General features: G+C 39.3%; 2 protein-coding genes across 3 annotated transcripts in view; both read left to right on the top strand.

Moving 5' to 3' along the window:
* mccc2 (methylcrotonyl-CoA carboxylase subunit 2) overlaps nucleotides 1-9,961 on the top strand; it is a 75,327-nt gene extending 65,366 nt beyond the window's left edge. The window contains exons 3-11 of the mRNA XM_010767841.1: nucleotides 1,031-1,130; nucleotides 1,235-1,330; nucleotides 2,965-3,037; nucleotides 3,140-3,216; nucleotides 5,442-5,508; nucleotides 5,895-6,051; nucleotides 6,788-6,902; nucleotides 8,896-8,981; nucleotides 9,533-9,961. Coding sequence (XP_010766143.1) covers nucleotides 1,031-1,130; nucleotides 1,235-1,330; nucleotides 2,965-3,037; nucleotides 3,140-3,216; nucleotides 5,442-5,508; nucleotides 5,895-6,051; nucleotides 6,788-6,902; nucleotides 8,896-8,981; nucleotides 9,533-9,650 — 889 coding nt within the window. The 3' untranslated portion in view covers nucleotides 9,651-9,961. The remainder of the gene's footprint in view (nucleotides 1-1,030; nucleotides 1,131-1,234; nucleotides 1,331-2,964; nucleotides 3,038-3,139; nucleotides 3,217-5,441; nucleotides 5,509-5,894; nucleotides 6,052-6,787; nucleotides 6,903-8,895; nucleotides 8,982-9,532) is intronic.
* A 3,386-nt stretch (nucleotides 9,962-13,347) lies between these two features.
* Nucleotides 13,348-19,522, top strand: part of tmem8b (transmembrane protein 8B) — a 66,102-nt gene continuing 59,927 nt past the window's right edge. For both annotated transcript variants that reach the window (XM_010767850.1, XM_010767856.1), the window contains exons 1-3: nucleotides 13,348-13,477; nucleotides 17,732-17,921; nucleotides 18,465-18,672. In XM_010767850.1, the coding sequence (XP_010766152.1) occupies nucleotides 13,396-13,477; nucleotides 17,732-17,921; nucleotides 18,465-18,672 (480 nt within the window). In that variant the 5' untranslated portion in view covers nucleotides 13,348-13,395. The remainder of the gene's footprint in view (nucleotides 13,478-17,731; nucleotides 17,922-18,464; nucleotides 18,673-19,522) is intronic.

Genomic DNA, 19,522 nt, shown 5'->3' with positions numbered 1-19,522 from the left:
GTCAACACATATGGACCCTAAATATAGTCTATATTAAGAACGAGAAAAGTCTTAACATATATATCCTTTTTTGTAAACATATGTGTGAGGGTGATGACGTCAGAGCATCGTCCTATGTGCCAGGGCTTAGCCCCGGACAGCCCCAGCCCAATTTAACCCCTGGTATTTGTGAGGGAGCTCCTATATGGCATTACCCCGCTGAAGCTCACCAAAGTTTAATATATTTCATAGTTCAAAGTTTTGTCAATTGTTTTGTTTATTGGTCAAATACTGGTTTCTAATGGTTTCTGAGGAGTTTTACTGGAATGAAAGAGCACAGAGTACAGAAGCAACAAAGCAGCATACTGCATTAAACCTGACCTTCACAGAGAGGTTGAAGTTCATGTGGAGAGGAGGCTTCAGTAGTCTGTCTGCATTCTGTTTAGTTGTGCTATCTTACAATCAATATAGTCAATGTGAGGTAAAGTGTGTTGCCAATGTAATCGGTTAGAACTCAAAGTTGCGATGAGGTCTTAACATGTATGGAAAGGATCTTAAAAAAGGTCTTGAAAGGTATTCAATTTGACTTCAGGATTCCTGCATATACCCTGTTATCATAAATTATAACCTTATCTTAAGCTAAACCAGGATCTTTTTACTCAACCTATGAAATTGTAAATGTGAGAATTTTTTTTTATTGCAATTTATAACGTTAAAACACATGTTAAAAACTGATGGCCGTAATGTGGGAGAACATGTGTTACCTATCGAAACATTATTGATCATGCAGTTTAGTAATGTTATTTTGTTTTGGAGACAGAGTTGGGTAAAAAGAGTAATTAATTATCTATTTTGTCCGGTCCGGTTAAGCTGTCAGGAGTCATTGAGTCACAAAATTATGTGTTCGTGTTTAACTGTATTGATTGCATATCAGTATTTAGCTTAATTTACATGAATGAAACACATGCACCAATCAGTATTGTGGTGTTGAGTATTGATTAATGTGCTGAAATGATAATGTCACAGTGACAAATTTCCTGCTTATTTACAGAAAATCTGGTGTGACGGACCATTATGCTTTGGATGATAACCACGCACTCCATTTAGCAAGAAAAGCAGTGAGGAACCTCAACTACAGGAAAAAGCTTGATGTCAGTCAAATGATGAGTCATTTACAGTCACCTTAAATCCATTCATCCATCAATTCAAGCTGTCTGTGCTCTCTGCTGATGTGAAGGCTGTTTTTGTTTCTCAGGTCACCACAGAGCCGGTGGAGGCCCCTCTCTACCCGGCTGATGAACTCTACGGCATAGTTGGAGCAAACCTGAAACGCAACTTTGATGTCAGAGAGGTATTTGTCCGGCTTCCTCCACTTTGCCTCAAAGGGGCAAGAAACAAATGTTGTTAGTGTTGCCACAAATGATCTGAACAATAATGTTGAGGTTTATTACATTGGGTGATGTTGCATCACTTTTGAAGTCTAAAACCTCTTTATAAACCTCTGCCCCTTTTCTGAAATGTGTGTTTAGCAGCCAATTTTCCTTGATCGATTTTTCTTTTATAGTGTTACCGACAGTAACAAGATTTAGAGAACATATGCACACTTTGCAACAAAATACCAGCAAACCTGACGTTTAAAGGTTCAGAATGCACTCTAAACAATTTGTAGCTGTCGGGTCTCTGTTAGGAGTCAATCATGGACAGCGGGCATCAATCACTTTAATCGCCTAGTTTTCTCTCTCCGGCACGGCTTGCCAGATGTTCTCATTTGGTTTAAAGCCTGTGCCTTTGATTCTTGATTTAGACCCTTGAGCAAGAATCGCTGCTAACTGTAGAGATGTCAAAGTGTTTGTAGTCAAGAACAGTATTGGCAGTCCATTTAGCAAACAGGATCAAGGGGCTTCCCCCTCTTTTAACTTGTAAAGGGATTTTCAGCACTGGGCATCCTGCATCGCTTAAGTTAAATCAATCATGATTCAAATATTATACTTGTGTCTGTCAAAGCCTGATATTTCTTATAAATGTTTGCCATTGAGCTCTATTGTCTAAAAAATATTACAAACACACCAATAAGCCACACTGTTTCATAAAATTACATTATGTTATTGTATATGAATTAACCACATGCTGTCTATGTGCTATTCATACGTACTACTGGTTTAAAATGGCCTCCTAAAAATACTCGGTTTACCTCTTTTTCAGTCATTTCTGCTGAAAACTAAAAGGCCCATCTGCTTGCTGAGCTCTTTTTTAGAATCAATATATTTATATATATCTTTGAATAAATTACATCCTCCGTGTTAATGGATAAACTGAGGGCTTGTGATATGTTGACATATCATAAATATGGAATATTTCTGGTCTTACCTAGAAGGAGGAAAACATATTTATACAGTATATAAACACATATATATCAAGGCTGCGATTTGCTAATTTGTGCGCACAGTTTATAATGTGTTAACCACAATTAAATAAAAACTCAAAATGAAATTAAAAGAATCTGGCAGTTTACAAGGCCAAGTCACTCATCCCAGCAGCCAGCTGCTTAAGGCACTCACCCTTGGTTGTAGGCAGCTATGGATAGAGACTCTTTAATTAGGGTTTACCTTAGCTTGGGGATGAGTTATCAAGACATGTTGGCAGAACTTGTTGAGGACATTGAGAGTTTGTGGATTAAATCCTGCAATAGGCAGAGTTGAAGATACCGATACTTGAAGCAGGTGCACTGCAGGTGAGAGAAAGGCTGGTCTGTTGTGCCAACAATTGAATGAAACTGGGGCCACGGATTACATCGCATAGACACAAATTAATAAATCATGGTCTGAATTTCTATTTATTCTCTCTATGGCATATCCCAGGCTCTGGAATAAACACACTATAACAACATGGAAAACTGGTATTGCAAGTGTCATCTGCTTTCTGTATTTACTGTCTTTGGCTTTGCATTATGGGATTTTACAGCTTCCCTCTATTCATTCATCGCAGGTCATCGCCAGAGTTGTGGATGGCAGTAAATTTGACGAGTTCAAGGCTTTCTACGGAGACACGCTTGTTACAGGTCTGTAAAATGACATTACTACAACCCAGAAAAGAACGTCTACAATTATGTTTCTTCCCATGGAATTTAGCAACATTAACATTAAACTCTGTAACTGGGCAGGATTTTCCAGAATATTCGGTTACCCTGTGGGAATCATTGGCAACAACGGAGTCTTGTTTTCAGAGTCTGCGAAAAAGGTAAATATCGTGTGTACACTAAGATGTCTGAAACCTTTATAAGTGAGTGTTCTCTAAAGGATAAATATTGGTTTCTAAGGTCTGTTCACAGTACCTCCACAGTGTTATTAGAAAAGCTGAAATGTGCCCCTGGCTTCTCTGAAAACCTTTAAGTTTATGGTACAGCTTCAATCCTGTGATATTATAAACAGACACCTGTGTAACCTGTAGAAAGCTAAGCCTCATGATCGGGTTCAATGTTCAAAGGGGTAACAATTGTACTTTCAATATGTTCCTCTGAATGTCAAGGACTTGAACTTAATACTAAAGCACTTCAGGTAGTTTTGTCCACAGGGATTTGCTACCAATATGTCTCTCTTGAGGGAGCTTTAGTCTTCATAGATGCTTCCACTGACCTTTCAGAGGCGAGTTTCCCTCTCACAATAAGCTCTGAAATTGCACTTGTCTGGGGCATCTCAGGAGAACTCTGACGAATGGCATAGTAATAACATATCATTTAGAAAGCATGGACAAGGGACAATCATGATTTTCATTCAATGTAATTCCATTAATTTGTAAGCCAGTCTGCCGTGAACAGCTGAACTTTACCCAGGCTTAGGAAAGATGAGGAGCTGAATTTGTGATTATAGCCTAATGCGTTTTTCAAACACATTTCAAATTAGATAACAAGCTTGACCTGAAAAAATATTTCTTTCTATGATTATTTTGTTCTCTTTTTCCTGTGAGGTCTCAATAGGCCAGTTAGAGCATTGGTTATCTCATCAGTGTAATTGTTTACAAAAGATACTGACACAGAGCTTCAGACTGAGCACGTCGGTTCCACATCTGTGTCTGAGAGCATATCCAAGAAAATCAATACAGCACCTGCATTTCGTGATGCATTTCTGACACGCTGTCATCACTAACGATTTGCCCAGGCTTCTATTATGCCAACTTTTAAATTGTTAAAAGCTTTTCCCCAGGTGTTTGTGAAAGGGAGAGGTAACAGAGAAAAATATTACATTTGTGTTGTTGTGTGAACATTTGGGAGCTAACTGAGTGAACTAAAAATAAGTAACAGTTTATAATAAGCAACCGTCTTTCAGGCCGTCTCCAACTTGTGTTTACTCTTTGCAATGCAAGGCAGCATGCTTCACTGAAAGAGAGCCAGCAGAGGTAACTGCCAAAATGAGGAAAACACCTGAGCAATTCAGCAATACAAAAATATATGGAAATGAGGTGTCTCCGCACACTGCACAGTCTTTTGTGCTGGGTTTTTCTGTGCAATGGCTCCTGGCAGCTCTGTGTTCTTCAATGTATTTCTCTGGCGAGGCTGAAGGCCATTCAGCTCTTTCATATTCAAAGTAAAAATCTAGCAAGAACAAAGCATGAGTGGCGGAGATGACTCTACCTCCAGAGTTGATACATTTCTGTCTCAAGTCAAATGAAGATAAAGGTGAGACCAATTCTTCACAGGACCATCACTTTGTTAACGGTTCGATGAGCATGAAGCAATTGTCCATTTTGATATTGACTTTGATTGGGCCTTCAGCTTCTCAAAAAGTTTCCATCTTCTCGTCTACGCACAAACTCCAGATATGATCCAGCGCTTTTGAACAGAATCACTGTCTCATTAGAAAACACTGTTTTTGTTGGTAAAGGCTCTTTTCCTGTTAATATCTTAAAGGTGACCTATCATGCAAAATGCACTTTTGTACGTCTTTTATACATGAATATGTGTCCCCGGTGTTCCAGGGAACTCACCAAGTGTCAGAAAACACAACCCTCTCTATTTTCCTCCATACCCAAATCTCTTAAAAAGCGGCTGCAACGGATCTGATACAGACTGATCCAGATTTGAACACTTCTCTGACGTCACAGAAGTGGCGCTACGGCTATTGGGCCAACTCCACCAATCAGGAGGAGACAGCCACGGACATTGCCGTTCGAAAGCGCTGGAGACGCGGTAGTACATATGCCAGGCCTGTAGATGGTGCTGTTCTCACAGAATCAGCCCATGAAAAGACAGTGTTAAATTGAGCGAAATGAGGAATGGCTAAAATGCATGATCTGTTTGGTATTTTGAAAAATAAAAAGTATAAATATGCCTTATATAGGTATGGTCCAACACTATATTATTCAAATATAGCATGATAGGTCCACTTTAAGGTGGCAAAATAACTTCAATGTGTTTTGTCCTGTAGGAAGTTAATTAGGTCAACTGAAGATTTGTATTCCTTTTTCAGGGAACCCATTTCATCGAATTATGCTGCCAGCGAAACATTCCTCTTATTTTCCTCCAAAACATAACGGGTGAGTGGGACGTTTTTATTTCTGAAGTTTTGGGATTATTGCCACCACTGTTTCTTCTTCTTAATCCTTCTCTTCATTTTGCTTCATTACTTTAATTCCGAGTGAACATGACATGTTATTCATAATCATTAAAGTTCTTAAATAAGTGAAAATATAATTAAACGGTTCGTTTGAATTCGGTTCTTAGGCACCTACTGAAAGCCTGTCTTTAATACAATCGTGAAATGACACACTGCAATTTGATTTAATATCATGGTTCGCATCATAATCAAATAGGTGCTCTCGTTTTACCGTTTTAACCTTTTCTTTCACACGTGTTATTTGAACTGACACCACACTGTGAAGTCAAATTCAGTTGCAATCTCTCCTCTGCATCTTTCTCTCAGGCTTCATGGTGGGTAGAGAGTATGAAGCAGGAGGCATCGCAAAGGATGGAGCTAAGATGGTTACTGCAGTTGCCTGTGCCAATGTACCCAAGATTACTGTTCTTATCGGAGGCTCCTATGGTGCAGGAAACTATGGCATGTGCGGCAGAGCCTACAGGTAAGAATACATTAATGAAAAATAGAAAAGATTTCACAAAGGAACAAAAACATAAGAGTTTGGCCAAGACCAGCAGCCTTACATAAATGTGAAGATCATTAGCTGTGCATAATTCAATTGTACAAAATGTGCTCTGCATGCTGTTCATTATGTGGACGAATATGCATCAGAAGCCTTTTGACTTTTCCTTTCATATGAAAATGACCTTTGGTAACCACAGAAACGGAGGGTTCTATTTTTGAACACATTCTAGTAAAGAAACCTCCATTTGAGTTTGACTTTTCTGACACTAGCTATCTTTCCTCGCCTCTTCATTGTTCCTAATTTGTTTAAATGACATCCTCTGAGAGGTTTGCCTTTTAGAACAATAAGAAGCAAAAATGATGGGCGGGTTTATACTCCACAAACGACTTCACACAGTGTTTCTCACATGTGCAGTGTGCAATAGGACATGAAATAATTGTTCAATCAATTTACATACATCTTAAATTACGGCTGGTATTCCCTTTAGGTTGGATCTTTTGATATTCCCTGAGTGGTATTTTTAATGGCTCTCATAAATGATGTTTTTCCATAGCTGTCATGAGATTATTAAACCATAAATAGAATATAACATTTCCATTCCATTTCTGGTTGTTGCTTTGTTTGTTTTAGTTTTTCATCCATTATTTAGCAGACTATTCTGGCCCAACAAAAAGCGAACAAATTGTGACAATCCCTTCTCTTCTTCTCGCAGCCCCCGATTCCTGTACATGTGGCCGAATTCCCGAATCTCTGTAATGGGCGGTGAGCAGGCGGCCACTGTCCTGGCCACCATCACCAAGGATCAGAGGGCACGGGAGGGGAAGGAGGTAACATTCATCTTCCCGTCTGTGCTTCACTTGAAAGGCCTAAATGAGCTTTTCTGCATTTGCTGCCAAAAGCAGAAACATTATGAAGTCACTATTCTTTCAGTAATGGTTTGACATGGCACTTATACAAGGATAAAGATATATCAATGTTAAGTGTTAGAGTGATGACAGAATATTGCAGTCATCAAATGGCTGCATTACATTTGGTCCGAGACACTGTTATGGGTGTATTAAGAGTGCATTAATAGCTTCAGAATATTACGTGCCTTGGGTGATGCATTTCAATCATTGATGTTCATTGATTGTTTCTCACTGTGGATTTGAAAAGACTGAAAAGGAAACTTATTATTAACATTATTTTAAAGATGCCCTATTGTGCTTTTTGTGGTTTTCCCTTTCCTGTAGTGTATTAGTTTATAGGTTTTTGTGCATGTAAATGGTCTGCAAAGCACTCCAACAAATTGTATGTGAAAGGCTAAGGGGAAGGACATCTTTAAGCGGTTGACCAGTCACAACAGAGCTGGCCAGCTAACCAATCAGAGCAGACTGGGCTCTGGTTTTAGACAGAGGGTGAAAAGAGGCAGGCTGTATGAGAAAAACAAGGCACTTTTTGAACATTAAAGCATGGAAACATGACACAGTAGAGGCACAACATACAAATATGAACCTGAAAAGGAGCATACTAGGGCACCTTAAAACATTTAAATGAAGTCTTCCTCTAACAGTCTTTATTCTACTCTTATTTAAAGTTGAACAAGTGTTTTTTTCTAGAGATGTAATCTGCATTGGTATGAAATAATCAGCACACAGTTCATACATTGACATAGCCTTGGCATGGTTAATAAATGCACTAGATACTGTTGGCCTCCACCCACACTTCCCTAATGTTGTTAGGGGATAGTGAACGAGGGAGGAATTCCTAAATTATACCTCAACCTCGCTCAAGGTTAAAGCTAACTGACATCCAAACACACAACTGACCCATGATCCCACTCTTGTAACTAACACAATCATCAAGCTAATACAAAATGTGGCTTAATATGATTACATTACAGACTTAGCTTGTTGCCCCAAGTTTTATTGGACAAATATAAGTATACATCATGTGTCTTTAACTGACATGGTGTACACTCAGGGTGGATTCAAAAAGGGTTGCCGGGCTTTTGCAGCTGCTAAACCTTTGCAAATAAAATGGAAATAAACCGTGTAATTCTCAAAGCACCAGCTAGAGTAAGATGAAATTAACCCCTGACTGTGCTGCAAAACAAATAGCGACTCCTGCTTCTACGCTATTTGCACCTATTTAAATGAGGTAATATACAAACATTTGGTACCAAATTGTCCCCTTTCTATGCGAGTGAGCCTCATTGCAGAAACATTACTATTTAGAAAGTTTAGCACTAATAACCACACACTGTTAAAGTGAACAAATTGGAACCTTCAATCCCATATATAACATATATAAGTGCTGCGCGCTCAAACTAATTTATTTAGGGACAGTTGTGACAGTGAAAAATAAATGAGTGAAGCTCCGCCACCTGTCACTTTGGAAGAAATAGATTTTTGTATTTGAATGAATAGTAAGGTTTTTATATAACAAGAGATAAACACATTTCTTTCCTTTCCCACCTTTCCCAAATCCTGACCTTACATTTCCCATTTCCTCTCTCTTAATTGCCTTCAGATAATTTGACAAAACCTCTGGCTTAGGCTGCCTTTAAATCGCTCTCAGCCGCAACGCTTATGAATATGTTTACTATTTAATACCGTTAGGGCATTACCTTTTGTGAATCATACCTGAAGACAGGACAGATATGGAGTGCAAATGTTGCACAATTCATGTAGCTACAGCAATCTATTCATTGTAAATGTTGTTGAATTCAGTTGCCAGTCTTTTCAGTCCTCCTAGCTAAAACTAATGCTAAAACTAATGCAATTATCTTTGGTAGACCTGCAGCACCAATTCCTTTTTGATTTCACATTTTATTCACAGTTCACAGCAGAGCAAGAGGCTGCCATGAAGAAGCCAATCGTAGAGCGGTTTGAAGCGGAGGGCAGTCCATACTTCTCCAGTGCAAGGTGAGCTTTGGTCATGACGCTTCACTCTGTGTGTGGGATAAAAGTATTCACCGAAAGGCTTTCACAGCATTGACTACATGTTCAAATGATCTCTTTGAAATGATAATATTCTGCAGAGGTGGAATAACAACATGCCAGCAGCATTTGCTTCTAATTTCTTTTGTAAATCATTCCAATATCAAATCATATTACCCTGCTTTTTTCAAAATCATACTGCTCATGTACGTATAAGGAGTGATGCTGTGATGGGTTCAAAGTGTATTTATTCTCCATCAGATGTCCTGTTGTTCTGCTAATATGAACCATCTTTGCTTGTTTTTATTATTTGGTCCTGTGGTTTATTTTCATGGTTTATGTGAGCTAAGCACATATCAGATGATAAAGGTCTTCCAAATTGTTTTTCAAAGCCCTAAAAATGTATTTACAGTTAAAGACTATCAAATAAAGCAGCAAAAAAAACATTAATTCGGTAATTATCATATTTAAGACTACAAAACACATCAGATGAGTGAGATTGTTTAATAATGTGATGCTTTTGTTTTTTTTCACAGACTGTGGGATGACGGGATCATTGATCCCGCAGATACTCGTCTGGTTTTGGGTCTGAGCCTCAGTGCCGCGCTGAATGCACCAACGAAGAAGACACGCTTTGGAGTGTTCAGGATGTAATGCTGATGACGCTTGCCTACCTGTTAGAGTTTGACATATACTGTACCTAAACTAGTTTTTGTAGTTTTACTTGTGAGGTGTCACCAGATTAAGGGCAACAAACACAGAACATAATGACTCGAGTAGAATCACAGACCTCGGATCAATGGGGATGTGATTGGATGGTGTGCTGTTGTTGTGGGATATTTCCACTAAGACGTTGTGCCTTAACTATCACTAATCCTTTGTAAATGCAAACTGTATTCATGTTTTATTTTCCCTTCTTTTTTTTTCTTTTTATTGAATGCTGTAAATGATGAATTATAAAAGTGCACAATTGTAGTCTTTATTCAGGACCATTAATGTTGCTCAGTACCTGGTAAAGACATTTCAGAGAGTAAAACTGTTCATAAGGGGGCACTGTTTAGCTAGATATCTGATTGGCCACAGGCTTAACAGACGCGAGAAGCAAACTCAACCTTGTTCACGCTAAATGCCTTTTAGATAACACAGGGATGCTCTCATATTGACAGAGGAGCTGTTTTGAGTACAATTCAAAACAACACTTTTGTTTTAAAGTTCCAAGGTCAGTGCAATTTTTAAATCCACTTTACATTAACCTATCTTGTTCAAAGACACAGCCAGCCATATGTTTTGATTTTAACTTTAATAATCCCCCAGATGTATTGTATAAGGCAGAGTATGTCGAGCCACCGAAGAAGAGTAATGCTTTACTTAACCAACTGGCAACCCTCCCCCCCCCATTTTTTTCCATTGTGTAAATTTATCTCTTAAACTGAACATGCTGCACACAGTTGGTCTGCTCACATAATTGGTATAGACCATCTGAGTTGACTTTGGCAACAAGTTCTGTTATTTACTCAGTTTTTGGTGGATTAGGGGCAGCTGTGTTTTTGAATGTTTGAACATCCTCATACAAACTTAGCTGGTTAAAATAACTTGAAGCCCTTCATGCTCATCTGTGTATGACTGTGTGTACACTGAGACTGTGGAAAGCATAATCTTATTATAGTAATAACTAGGGTTGTGTGTGTGCCACCCACGCAGACATCCTCCACCACCTCTCACCACCAGCTCTTAAAGCTGGTTATGCTTCATGCTCTTCCACCACATATAGTTGGATCATTACCAAACAGTATGAAGCTTCACTTTTATGTAAGCAAGAAACACTTTCCAGAGGTTTTGAGGTCTAATGATTGGAAGTGTTCATATTTTCAAGGACCACAGAAATGTAGAAGATTAATCAATCAAGGATTTTGGTTTTTGACCAAGTCTTTCTCGATGACAGTGACTGCTTTGCCGTGATTATGTCTCACTAGGTGTCTGGCAGGTCTTTTTTAGGAGAAGAATGACTGTCTTTTCATTTTATGATGAGAACAGTGGCTTTGAGTTGTTGCACCACTTTGCATACTAGAAGATTACAACATTCCTTGCATCATCTGTACACAGACAGATGACCTCATTAACAGCTATGTGCAGCCAGTTTGTCCGAAACATGAAAGTCTTGAGACCAAAAACCATACATTCCAGGTTCAAAAGGAAAACATGTCAAACCTTGGAACAAGACAGCAAGCATTTTTAACTAAGAAATGAATTGTAGTTTTGCGTCGTATCAGTGCTGTCCGTCTTCAAAGTGTGACTGCATTATAGGGATACATTTCTACAGCTGATGAAGGACACACCAGACTGCTTCATTGACACACAGTGCAGCTGTGTTTAGCACTTTGACAAGGTCAGTCGTACAAGATTGGTTGCTACGCGTAGGTCGTGGTATCTAGGGAATCTGGCAGTCTTTACATTTTTGAAGAAAAGTTCAGAGTGAACTTTGTTGCCGACCAAATACCAGCTACCAACGAGCTACACACAACGTTCACAAAGAGTGTTTTGTCAATTGTTCTTGCCACATTGTTCCATATCTTCAGCAAAAAGACAAGTAAGTACACAACACATCTTGCATGTTTCCTAAGATTAAACTAAATGTCTTCTTAGTTGGTCTCTGAAATGTACTTTACATATTCTGTTGGTTTTTAGTTGGACTCATAATATAGGAATCAATAACTGGTTGAAATGGTACAACTCAAGAAATAGTAAAACATGTTTTTCATCCTAAAATCATGTTGAGGGAGTTGGGTTAGTTTAAGGTTAGCAACAAAATTATTGTCACAAAGTGAATTTGAACCTACTTATCATTCTCAACCTCCTAGACATTTGTTCTTAATGCAGGGCAAAACACTGTTTAATGATTCATTTGTGTCAAATAAATTGCGCCCGACTTGTTTCTGGAGCTCATTCCCTCTTGTCAGATCTGCTTGGACAGTCATGACTCATGTTGAAGTCACACCACAGCCTAAAAATAAACATGACTGAGATTTCGAGTCAGTCTGGGCGATGGATTATTGTCTGATGCAGACATTGATAAAAATCGTTGTTTCCCCACCCAAAATAAGTCTGTAGCCTATTCGACTGCTGAATTAGAATATATAAAAGTCCAGGAGAATCATTTGCGTATTAATGAAAAAAAAGCTATGCCTTGTCTTTCAAATAGAATAACACTTAATAACAAAAATGCAATTATTTTGATACCATCTTAATTAAAGTCCAGTGCAACTGTTAATGTCATTATTGGTTCAGTAATTTAGTTAACCTTCATTGTATATAACATAAACCACTGCTGTGTTTTAAAATTAATTCCAAAACCAACAAATATGTGTATGTAATAATACATTTGTATGTATTATCTCTTCGATTTACACACGGCATCTATTGCACGTCTGTCCGTCCTGGGAGAGGGATCCCTCCTCTGTTGCTCTCCCTGAGGTTTCTCCCATTTCCCCCTTTAAACGGTGGGGTTTTTCCTTCTTTGGAAGTTTTTCTTTGTACAATGTGAGGGTCTAAGGACAGAGGGTGTCGTATTGTCATACTGATATTCTGTACAAACTGTGAAGTCCACTGAGACAAATGTAACGTTTGTGATATTGGGCTATAAATAAACATTGATTGATATTTGATTTTACCTTATTAAAACCTGAATAAACATTATCCTTCTCTTTGTTATTAACTGGAGTTGAATATTTACAATAAACATTTGTTTAAACGACATAATTCACAATTATTTTATATTCATTAATGTGTATATGTAATTCCCATAAGATTAGGAAATTACAAGTTAACAATACTGTTTAAGATATAAAAGAGAACAAAGGGGGTTTGCATGGAGAAAAAAAACGTGATTCCTTTAAACCTACAAGTAGCTGTTTTATTGCTAATGTTGTACACTGCAATGCAGAAAAGGCTGCAAATGTCTAAAAGATAAAACATTGCTTATGACACAGATGTTTCTGAGTTCAGAAGGCTGTACTGGATCAGATCAGGTCAGATGCTTGGATGCTCCCCCCAACTGTGTGTCCCGGTGCCCGGGTAAAGAGGCAGCTGCCGCCGGGGCACCTGCAGCCTCTCCCGGCTCGGTGCTGTGTGGTGGCCCGGACGCCGGAGTGACGAGCCTTGTGGTGCAATGTACGTCTGCAGCGTGCCCAGACTGACAGGGCCGGAGGTCCAATGAGATAAGTCGACATATTGAGGTTGTCAAATCAAAGCCAAAGGGGAGGCGCTGTCCAGTCGTCGTCTCAATTACGTCATGCACAAACAGCTGGTCGTTGGCAAAAAATCCGTAAAATATGTAGACCAGCAAAGCGACTGAGAACTGCACCCGGGCTGGAGCCCTCCACTACATTTTTTGCTTTTAACGATGTGGCAGCTGGAGCGCCTGGGCTCAGGATGTAGCCCTCCGAGGCTCCTCTTGCTTGTTTACTATCTGTGCGCTCTTGGAGGTGAGTGCTCTCCATTCAGTATGTGCTGCTTTGATTCGCGGGGAGCTGTTCCTTTTGTCGGGGTGCTGAAAACCTCGGAGAGCAGCAGCAGCATCGGGTCTAGTTTGTCATTTGATTGTAGTCTACTAAACATCCACAGCTGCGGATTTTATTCTTGTTCAACAATTAAAACCGTTTTTAATAAATACATGTTTCAGTTACGTGACGCATAGAAGCTGCTGCTAATTATGGCACGCAACACATTGACAGATGCTCCAATATGTTGTACGATACGTTACTGAGGGATGTATGTGGCCGAAAGAAAATACATCGTGCTGGACGCGTTCATTGTTGATGCCTTTGACATTTGTTTGTCGGTGTTGTGCTTTGTTAGAGACAAGTTAATAAGACACATTGGAAAAATGGAAAAATATTGCTGGATTTATAAGACAATAAGTAACCTTGTTATTTTCTGGTTCAATTTAGTCTAAATCTAAATGAGAGGATTTCCTTTAATAATGTGGCAATATTTAAGTAAAATCTCTCAAATCCTTTTAATTTCTGCTCCTTTTTATCATAAAACATGACATGAAAAATGTACAAGATGCGTTAAAATGTCTAAGTTGTTTTCCTTTAAAATAGATCAATCTCACGAAAACACCAATAAGGAGTGTTTGGTTCTTGTGTTTTTGGTGTCCATACACCCAGTTTCTTTGCTGCTTCAAGACAGAGGCATGAAACAAAAAGCTCAGAGCTCATTGTGAGACAACAATGAATCCATACCTTTTGCACACGCTGTGCTGCTGCGGTCAAAGAAGACCTTAAAGGTCTGTCTGAGGATGTTGCAGTCCCCTGACAGACTTGTTGCTGTTTCTCTCCATCCGTGTTGTTAAATGCTTAGACTTGGTTGAAGTCAGTTAGAAGAATGTTCCCCCCTTTACCCTCTTTTTCTTTGTGTATGTATTACAGTAAGAGGGGTCAGCGTGATATTTTAAGATTGAGTCTTAAATACAGAATGTAATGTTCATTAATGATCAGCAGGAAGTTGTCTATTCAGTTAGGTTTGTGTGTTTGACAAAGGGGACACAATTAATTGCCAGATTTTGATTTTGTTTCTTTATGTATAAAAAATTATTCAAAATCCTGCTAAGAGAAGAGATATTTTAAGAAGCAGCATTTACCTACGTCTTTCCAAAAAGATGAAGTTTAAAGACCATCCTGCTTAGCATTCAGGGATAAATCTCTGGTTGAGATGACAAAAAGCTGGATTATGTTTGTATTAAGCCTCTAACAGAGTAAAACAGTGGCTGGGAGGTGCTCATTGAAGATTACTGAGAGGACTGAATTCAGAATGTGCTGTAAGAACGCCTGTAAGCACTCTGCTGTCTTTATCTTTAAATGTCTTTATTCAGCTGGCAAACTAAAATGTTTGAATATGTTTGTGTGTTATCACCTTCACACTGAGAGCAGGCACAGTGTGCGGCTGCTGGAACTGAGACATTTCCTCTGACTAATCTTTGTTTTTCACATAGAGCCGGTTTATAAATAGATGCAAGTTTGTTTGTTCTATTTATAATAACTTGGCATGTCGGTTACAGTCATGTATTTCATTTGTCACAAGAACACTTCACATGTAGCCTGTCAATTGAATGATTCCAACTTGCATAATTAAACATAATAATTACAAAATGTGAAAAACTGGCAAACACGACGTTTGGACTATTTAAATTCAAAAAACGATTTCAGAATGTTACCTTCACAGTTCATTGACATTAATAACAAATACAAATATTCTTGCACATTTACAGAAAGGTTTGTATGCAAACAAATAATTACTTGAATAAGAAAAAATGATCTGCTGCACACTGTCAACGCTTACGTACATTTTATTAAAAAAAGCAACATTTTGGTACACTGACTTTTCGCAGGCATTACCTCATACCAAGACATAGCCGTTTAGACCATGTTTAATACAAAGAGATGCCTTCTGTAATATACCTACTCAAATGTCTCTGACTTGTGAGCAGTTCAACTGAGGTTCAATTTTCCTACAAAGAATCACTTGAATCATTTCCTAAATGTGAAGAAGTAAGACTAAAAGAAAGGAACCATTTTAAAAGTATTACATGTAGCAGGAATTGGATTGGTTTTGGTCCTTCTCCCCTTAATTATAGCTCAACCTCTTTTGTGGGGTCCTTAACCACAGCTTTGGCTACCCCTCATTTAGAGTGTATAATACCTTATTTTTATAATGGGTACTTGTTCAAAGATTCAATGTATGTAGGGATGTGCAATCCATCGTCTAATGGCTATTTTTAAATAATGCAGCTTGACAATATCCAGATGTGCAATATCACTGACTTTTTCCTCTCCAACATGCCTGACCAACAGGTAATGAACCGGTTACAGTGTGATATTAAGCGTAAGTGGTGTTAGCTGTGATCTGTAGCTGGAACAAGAGGTCTGTCTCTTTCTACTCAGACAAGCAGAACGTACGGGAGGCTTACTGCAGAGTGACTTCTGCAGCGTTGGGGCCACCCTCCACCTTTTGAGTTATAGCACTTGAATGTGTGACATGGAAGCAGTTTCTCCTCAGCCTCACTCACAGACATCACTGTAATGAAATTGCAAAGAAGAACCCAAATGCAAAGCAGGCTCACATATAGCGCAGAGAAACAGAGGGGATGAGAGTGAAAATTAAGGCTGAGAGCTTTGTATGGGATTAAGCCTTAGCTCTTGACAGCAAGATTGCTTCATTCTTTTGAGTTTCTGCCTCCTTGTTCTGCTTCTTTAGTATTCAAGGTTGCATCCATAGGTGAGGGCTTTGAGGACTGGTAATAGTGCTGGGGAGAGGAGCGTAGCAGAGACATTTTTCTCTGTTTCCTAAAACACGTTAGAACACACTGCACATTCAAGAAAACCTTTTCCTTATATTTCCTTCCACGCCCAAGCTCCTCGACACTATAGAGGGTCGCTTTTTTACTCTTTCTCATCATCAAGGTAAAAGCAGAAGCAAAAGCAAACCGTGCAGCTGCAAATGACAGCATTAGTTCTGTGTGCTCGCTTACTGTGTCGCTGCAACTCTTAAACAAATTGGGCTCATGCTGTTTTAGAGGCACAGGCTTTAAGTATACTTGTACAAATTGCAGGTGAGATAAATTATCCCCAAAAGGAAACAAAACAGACACCGCCACAGGTATTCCATGTACAGATGGTAGAAAGGCTTGATATGCATGAACACAAAGGGACTGTGTCTCAAGTGGAAAAACAAACCTCTCATTGTTCTGTGAAATATTGCCGTCTTCTTTCATATCCACTCGTCCTCATGTTCTACTGAATCTTATATAGAAGACTATAGTTATAGCAATTAACTAACTCACACTCCATTCCCCCCCAGATTCTGCCCACCCGCTGGGTGTAGCTCGATGGCTCATGTAGGTAATGGCAGATTACAGCTGTCACTTGTTCCGCTGCTTTTATATGCAGAGCCTTCCCTGCATGTAATCCAAGGATTTGACATTATGCAGGACGCGAGTGGGCCTGCATATATACATCCCCCTCCGCTGCTTTAACAGGAGTTTAAGTCTGTGATCACATATTTAGATGATCTAGCTCTCTGCAGTGTGTCGGGTTCAAGGAGATGCTTGTCGTAAAGGACTTAAGACAGATAGACTGCGTCTGCCTCTCTTCTGTTTACAAGAATGATAGTGCTGAGGAAACTTGAAAATGTTTGTACTTGAGATTCAATCTTTTAAAAGAAAAAGTCTTACATCAGGGGAGGCTAGGTCCAGCCCTTTGGCTCAGATTGAAACCGGTTGACAACTACGGGCGGTTGCTATTGGATTTTGTGAAGAAACAAATGATCCCCAGAGGATGACTTCTGATCGCATTACTTTGTGGGTAGCGCCGCCTGTGGGTCAATGTTTTTAATTACTATGTGAATAATATCTACCAGATTATCTACATTTCTAATCATCCAATACTTTGTTTTGTGTCTCATCATCATCCACATCTGAACTCTGCAGTGTACATGTGCAGATGTTAGCCTGCCAGAACACTAAGTTGGTGCTTAACCATAGCACGTAAGCATTGTATATATGATAGCATGCTATATTGAACTCAAAACATTGCTGTACCTAAGTGAAGCCTTAAAGCAGTAAGAATTGCTGTAGACTCTGGTTGATCAAAGAAGGCCTCTCTTAATAAGGCTATATCATGTGTTCCATACATTCATCCTCACACATATTCAAAGCGTCCTTCCTCTGTTTCTCACAGATTGCCTTTTTGTGACTGAATACTTCACCCGAACGCCTCGTAAGCTGAATGCTTTCAACTCCTTCGCCAGCGTGGAGCTGTTCCACTTCAATGTGCCTGACGACACCATGATGGCCGTATGGAACCTCATCACTTTCAAGGAGCAAGGGGGCACGTTTGGAGACAGCTGCCCCAACCGCAACGTGACTGTGTAAGACGAGGATCACAACATATCTTTTATGGAATGGAGTCGCTTGTGCTCAGCTTTTTCTTTAGTTGCTCTTTTGTAAAGGTTGGAAACTGAGGGAGTTCCGTCTGCTCCTTCTATAGGCTATACATATATATATATCAACAAGAATATTATGCATTCTATCTTTGGGGAAAGGGTCCAGCTGCTTCAACTCAAACAGTGTCAGCTATCACTGTCAGCCTCGATGTATGGAGGGAACTGCTGTTAAAACTGCATTTCACTTTTCACATGCCTTTCAATTTGCATCATATTGGTCATAATATATTGTTTGTCACAAGAGCTGGCATCTCAGGTGATTCTTCTCTGTGCCTGTGGTGTTGTGATTGACGTGGATGTGCTAATTAATGTTTTGGATTTGAATTTTGCATTTTTAAAATAGGAGATGCCATCTGTGCTCATGCCATCATCTGTTTTTATATATGAATTACTTATTGGCAGATGCCTCTGTAATTTGTGAAAGCATAAGGCCTAACAAGGATTATATTTTGCCTTTGTGTTTAATAGGTACTTCAGGTCTGGCGCTCCTCCAGTAATAAACCCCCTGCACACCAGCTTCCCTCGGGATACAGTCGTCCCAGGATCCTTTGCTGTGACTCTTACCTGGACTCTTCCAAACCGTACAACAGGAGCATTCAACGTGACCAGCCCGCTCCCTGGAGACTGGTTCCTAGCCGCACATTTACCCAAGGACGAAGGCAAGATCTCAGTCAAGGTGAGCCTGAACATTTCACACAAATCAACATTGTAGGTTCAGATTTGAATATGAAACCCTGAGATGATGCTAACGTTGGTCACTTTTGTGTTTCTGAACCATATAGTTGCTTTTACAGCTTACGATATCCACCTTTCATCCTTGATCTGTGATACTATACTGTACATTGGCACAGTGATGCTTTTGAGCTAAGTGCTAATATAAGCACTCCATAATGCTAACAATGCCAATGCTAAGATGCAGGTGTATTGTTAGCTGTCAAAGTTTGGTGTGATATCATGCTGGTATTTGGTAGTTTTTGTCTTAACACTATGAGGCGGTTACGGGTGTTGTTAGCTTTTGGTACTGAAAGGCAAGTATAGAGTATGACCTGATGCTGTTTAAGTTATTACATAAAGGTCTGAACCATCAAAGTGTTGTCAATACTCAATATCACAAATATCTATTTACGGTTTTCTTCAGAAAAGTAATATGTGAGGTACAAGGTTAAAGCCATTATATCTTATATTTTATATATTTCACTCCATAAGTGACCAGCTTACTAGTGGCACTTGTTAAAAGTCTCAGGATGCCAGTCAGTAGGATGTATCCTTTAGGCATCATGAATGGCTATACCTAATTTCATGGCAATCCATAAAAAACTGCTGTCAACCTCAAATATCAACCTCAGAGGAAAAGGGGATCACAGAACTTGTACAGAATATTGAACTAACAGACCAACATTGCCATGCCTATACTCCATGCTAGCAGCCTTAAAGGTGGGGTAGGTAATTTTGGAGAAACCAGCTCGAGTGCGCTAGAATTTGAAAATACACAACCTGCCACTTCCTTACAGAGCCCCTCCTCCAAC

Source organism: Notothenia coriiceps, unplaced genomic scaffold (assembly GCF_000735185.1).
Source record: "Notothenia coriiceps isolate Sejong01 unplaced genomic scaffold, NC01 NC01_scaffold00000339, whole genome shotgun sequence".
Taxonomy (NCBI): Eukaryota; Metazoa; Chordata; class Actinopteri; order Perciformes; family Nototheniidae; genus Notothenia; species Notothenia coriiceps.
The sequence above is the reverse complement of the archived record's forward strand: the minus strand, read 5'-3'. Positions and strand labels throughout refer to the sequence as shown.